Source organism: Astyanax mexicanus, chromosome 5 (assembly GCF_023375975.1).
Source record: "Astyanax mexicanus isolate ESR-SI-001 chromosome 5, AstMex3_surface, whole genome shotgun sequence".
NCBI classification, from domain to species: Eukaryota; Metazoa; Chordata; class Actinopteri; order Characiformes; family Acestrorhamphidae; genus Astyanax; species Astyanax mexicanus.
Window position 1 is genome coordinate 39,642,167 of NC_064412.1, and position 6,000 is coordinate 39,648,166.

The following is a 6,000-nucleotide window of genomic DNA, read 5'->3' on the forward strand; positions in this document are numbered from 1 at the left end:
TTAGTCAAAAATATGTGCATGTTTACCCCAGCAGGCATTCATCTGACAACACTTCAAGAAATTCCACTGTTGCTGACCTATATAGCAGTAAACTACCCATAAAAACTGTGGAGCAGTGATGTATTCAGAAAAACAAATATGATCCTTTAAAAGCAATAAATATACTACAAAAAAAATCTCTTGTATTAATTTCCCCCCCTAGGTCCACAAAGCCTAATGGTGTAGTTTACTGTGCTAAAAAAGGTCTGAATCAAATAAACAATAGTCCAGTGTGTGCACTTTTTAGATAGTTCAGACCAATTACAGGAAGCTGAAGCAGGTTATAGTCACCAATTAAACAATGCAGAAGAAAAAGAACCAGTACTGTGACTTAATAGATCTTCACTTGCAACAAAGCAGCACAGATGCAAATGATTAAGTTGGTGGTTTGTGTCTACTGTAACAATAGATTGTTCTATTCAGAAACAGAAAAACACATGAACAAAGGAACATAGGCAGTACAGCTTCCAATCCATATTCCAGTCTACAGTTACAGTCTACCCTTAACCCAGAGCAGTGCCAGACTAAAATAACTAGCTGCTGCTTTGGCTAAAAAGATAAGATTTGTTTGGAGATATTTTGGTTCAGAAATGCTGCACAGCAACACAGTTAATGGTAATGTAAGCAAAACTGGCATGACGAGGGCTGAAAGTAAGGTTCCATCTACAGTTTAGTCACTTTAATCAGAAACCGTAGAGGTTATCTATGCGAGAGTACCAGCATAGAGTAGAGACATTGTCCATGCGAGAGTAGTGACATTAACTGTTTTTTAGCCTATCAAAAATGTAATTTGTTTGGAAATATTTTAATCAGAACACTGAGAGGTAGAGGCACGGCTGTCATATTTAGCTCATTAGTCAAGCACCCGCAGAAACCTCACGAGGGTTCCAGAATTTCATTCTAGCCAGCATGCATTTCAGAACAACGTTAAACTTCAGCAGAAAACCCAACCCTGTCTTTAATGGAAAATACTGTAATTTTCAAATTTTGGCAGGGAGGCAAGACCCAGCATAACACCTGGAATGGCAACTCACCAAACTGACATTATACAAACCAATCAGTGTTAAGTATAGGGAGAATCCACCCACATAGATGACAACGACAGAGAATAGCAAAGTTCTTAAGCATACTTGTTAAACTGCAGTGGGACAGTGGAATTCCAGATTAAGGTGTGTTTTTACACCTATATATTTTATCTGTCCTTGTCGGTGTTTGTAAATGATTACAGCTTTACTTAATCTAATAAAACATTTCTATACGCTGCTAAAAAGCTTAATATATGCATATGTAAATGTTAGGGTTATTGTCACATTACAAATTAAATTAATTTAAAATTAGTCGTTTATAAAGCTTGGCCTTCACATGGGTAAAATCCATTTTGACATGATTTAAGCCCTATAAATAAAATTCATTAATATGCAAAACGGAATCAAATAATATTTGGCAAATTTGGCCATTTTTTTTTCTTTAGGAAAGGATTAGTAATGCCTGTTTTCATTACATTTAATACAGTGATACGAATATAAAATCAAACCTCTGAATCATCATCGTTGTCCAGTCCATGGGAGTGGTCAGTTTGTGTCTTCTCTAAGCGGTGTTCTTGCGCTGCCCTGTCATTCGCTTGGACAGCCTGGCCCTTCCTCTTCGGCGTCTTTTTCTGCGAGTTCGCACTGTCGCTTTTCGCCCGCCGCTGTCTGAAGTGCGCAAGCTGCGCCACAAGTTAAGGGACAGGTAGAAGGAGAGGTATGTCAGAATGAAGTAGCAGCAATACACAATCAGCATGCTGTCTCAAGTTCAAGAGCTGGCCATTTCAGCTAAGACACTAGTCACCAAACATCTGCATTTCTGGTGACCAGCATTTCTCCTAATTATTTCACAGACCAAAGCACAAAAGAAGATAGCATCAAAAGACATCTCATCTCAGAAAAGCTGGTAGTCCATTACTGGTAGCAAGAAAACTCCAATATGTGCACAGATCTTCATTTTTTAGCATATCCTTGGCCCCTACAGGTTTGCATAATATTTCCAGACCAGATTTTCAGATGTCACTTCCAGCTTCTCACAACTGCGAGCTCCTAGACAAACCACTGAAACATCCTCACATTTCCTCACATTTCACAGGAATCTGCCTGAACACTCAAATTCTACCACCCATCTCTCCACATCTTCCTTAAGCAGCTTACTTCAGATTAGAGCTCATTCGAAACAGGCCCCTTATATGATGCGCATCACTGACCCTGTTTACCTCAAGCCACGCCCACGTTCCCATGGAGTCATTCAACAACAGCAACAGCCACTCAGCATCAAGCACTCAGTCATTCAAAAGCATCCATTTCCAAAATTTCTAACTGGAGATTAGTTCCTTGCATCCCAAAACCCAGCTAATAGGCTAGGGGGTGGAGTCAAGCATGTAACTCATTGATGTTAACAAGCACACCAAAGAATGGTCAAGATCAGAGTTTCTGCCCAGAACTGCCCCCCAGGTTTCCCCTGCACTACTGACCCAGATCTGCTCACCAGAAAAAGGAATGAATAAGCCCAGAAGAGCGGGCAGTTCCGCTAGATTACATGTGCCCTCCTTTCAGCAAATATGTGCACATCCAGTTTACCCCCGCAACCCACTGTTATATCAGATCACACACATCTGCTGCTGGAGCCTCAAGCGTGAACCACACACTAACTAAATCAGTTGCATTAAATCTGTCATTCACCGGGTCAGTCGCAAAAACAATTTTATTATATTTTTCCCCCCAAAATTAATGAAAAGAACAATATTGCCATTTTAAGACCATTTAATGCCAATAAAACGATTATGTAATAGAATAATTTAAAATCAATTTTCCACATATTTGTTTGTTGTACTTTTACAGACAAAAAAAATATGTTCTATTCCATTGTTCGCATTCAGGCAGATATACTCCTATCTATTCTTTATTCTTGACACCTGGTTACAAATTAAACTATTGTGGAAACACTGTTAGTGGGGGAACATCGCTCATTACTTTGTTTCTAAACCAGCACTGTGCATTCAAAACAGAGATAAAGGCTAAAGCACGCATTCTATAGTCTCCAAAGTTTATCGTATTAGATAAACACACATACTAGATATTTAATTGCAGACAGTCAGGATTAGGGTATTTAAATAAAATTAAAGAACTGATCTGGGGGCAAAAAAAATGCTCAGGACTTGCATAGCCCTACCCCAATTAATTAAATGCAAATGTATTTAAGGCATTACATAGATATGTTTCTTTTTATTCTTAACATCTGCACGTATTAATTTAAAATAATTGTATGGTCAATCAAAAGTGTGCCTCTCCTACAATGTACACACCATTGCTCAGCCTGAAAGTTTCAAGTTTCAATGATCTTGTGGTCAGATAGTGCCATCTATAGGACTGAAGAAAAAAAAAACATTGCTGGCACCTTTAGCCATACCAGGGGTGGGCAATGGGGCCAAAACTGCTTACTGATTTCCTCTTCTAACAGCCAAAAACCTGCCAAACAACAATTAAGTAATTGTTCAACCAATTCCCTTATTCTTCAGACATTCTAGTCCCTGTGCCTTTAAAGCTTATATGTAAATAACCTATGCTCAGACTGGTTGCATTTTGTCTCATTCAAAATGCAGTCTGGGCTGAACGACTTCCAACTGCACCTTGAATGGGTGGGGCAACTTGCAGCAGACTGAACAGGTGGATATATTAAAAGGTTGCTTTTTGTGATAGAAACAATAAAAGCATGATTTGACATAGCTGTTTTGAAGTGTAGTTACCATATATGTGTTAAAGCATATTTGCATTTCCTAACAAATCTCAAGATCAGGTGAGTCAATAATTAAAAGTTAACAACTATTAATGACTCCGTACCACCCACCTGTAGACACCTGCAACCTTATCAAACAGAGCTACATTTTTTACACTTTTGTCATTAGTTTTATTATTACTAAATCTCTAGTTAAGTTTCCCCAGACAAAAGCACTTTCAAAGCTCAAACTCCTCCCACTTAACCTTCATAACCACAGATGTAGCACCAGCTTACTGCACAATTAAGATTTTTTTATTGATATCGGAAGGGATTATTTGTTGTAAGAGGAAAATTAACCACTCTTAAAACACTGCATCAGCCAGAGAAAATAAATGACTAGTTAATGTAAGTAGCTTGTGGCAATTTTACTGTCTAAAATTTAGACAATAAAATCCTCTTTCCTTCATCAAGTTAAATCATGAGTTGTACCATATAATTTCACTTATGCGACATTGCACATCCTGTTATGTAACTTTTGAGAATATGCACATTGTGATTATGATAGTGAAAGGATAAACTGTGTGAACCTAGAACATTCTTCAAAAACCTTGAAAGCGTTAGTTACACCAATTAATGGATACTGTTCATAACTTAATATAAGCACGAGAATTTTATGTCATTATGGACCTGCTTGTATGGGCTAGGTCCTCTTTACATCCAAGATCTAAAGGTTTACTTAAAAAAACAGAAGTAGGTTAAATAGGTTAACTAAAGCACTGATGAAGAAAACAGAACACAGTGAGCATTGAGATTGGACAACCATCAGCGCAACATCTTAAAAGACACCTAAAAACATGTCTGCTTATGATCTCTCTATTTTAATTACCTTGAATACTATTACCAACGTTGATACTTTTCTAACGTTGGAAATATTTGTATTACTTAAAATATACACATTTGCGTTGTACTTTTATTTGTATATACCCTAACTTTAATTATACAGCTCAATATTTTTTTGATTTCTCAGCTTTTACTTTCACTGCTGATCAGAGGCTTCTGTTGGTTTTACTAATATCTATAACAACCACTGTATCGTGCTTGTACTGGCTGTGTTCCTACCAGTAAAAACTTGCGTGTAGCTACCTAAGTTAGCCCTTTTATCTCTGGTAAACACAATGAGCTGCATTTGTGTATGAAACATTTATTTATGAACAAACCAAAACTACTATTTTATCGTTTTAATCTATTTGTAAGCAGCGGTAACTTACCTGCAGCAAACAATAGCAAACAGTGCGTAATGTTCAAACACAAACAGTTAAGTTAAGATTAGGAATGCCAGTTAGCTAACTAACTAACGTTTTACAAGCATACGGAACCCAAGTTTTAGCTAATTACTTTAAGCGTAGCCTAACGTTAGCTAGCATGCTAACCTACCTGACTTAGAAATGGGTGAAAAGAACATAAGCCAGCTAACTAGTTAACGAACACAGCTAGCCACCACGGGTAGAGAGCTAGCAAACAAACGGCATCCTGGACACTTTATCGGCTCTTTTTCAGGACCGACCCAAGTTCACAAACCGGGCTAGCTAACAGGATAGCGGCACCAAAGTTATTTAGCCTTAGCTAAGCTACCAAACATAGTTAGGCTAGCTAACCCGAAGCAAGCGAACAGAACTAAGGTTAGCTAGCTTGTTTAGCGCTTTTTGTACAAACCTTTGCTCTTCCGGCCTCGAGCTTTCGTTGCCTTTCATCTTGGTCCATCTCCTGGATTAGTGGGGCTCATATAGACCAAATTAAAGCGACGCAGTTCGAGAAACTTGCTGAAAAATCAAACGCAGCTCTTGTTTCCAAGTTCAGAAAATCTGCGGAATAACTGTCACTAATATTTTCAACATGGCCGCGAAGTGCTGTTAGCCCCGCCCTTATGAGTTTCACAGCGCCTGACAGCCAATCAGAACAGACGACGCAAATACTGTAGCCAATGAAATCCTTGCATTGTCTACATGCACCTGTGACATTAAAGCCCTCCTCTGTTTATACGGCGAAGTCGAACACAGGAATATAATAAATAAACAGTAATGATGCATTAGAAGATAATAAATTGTAATTATTTTAAAAAACGGCTGCAGCACACTTTATCATACTGTAATAATGTGTATAGTACCAAATAAATATTTTTAAACAGTTTAAATAGTTATCTCCCGGCTGAATGGG

General features: G+C 38.0%; 1 protein-coding gene across 4 annotated transcripts in view; it reads right to left on the reverse strand.

The window, feature by feature from the left end:
- pcnt (pericentrin) overlaps positions 1 to 5,673 on the reverse strand; it is a 70,026-nt gene extending 64,353 nt beyond the window's left edge. For 3 of the 4 annotated variants that reach the window (XM_049479158.1, XM_049479157.1, XM_049479155.1), the window contains exons 1-2: positions 5,500 to 5,672; positions 1,574 to 1,747 (exon numbers count right to left, since the gene is read on the reverse strand). In XM_049479158.1, the coding sequence (XP_049335115.1) occupies positions 1,574 to 1,747; positions 5,500 to 5,547 (222 nt within the window). In that variant the 5' untranslated portion in view covers positions 5,548 to 5,672. Of the gene's footprint in view, positions 1 to 1,573; positions 1,748 to 5,499 lie in introns of all 4 variants that reach the window. The other variant, XM_049479156.1, reaches the window with a different exon arrangement.
- Between the last annotated feature and the right edge of the window lie 327 nt (positions 5,674 to 6,000).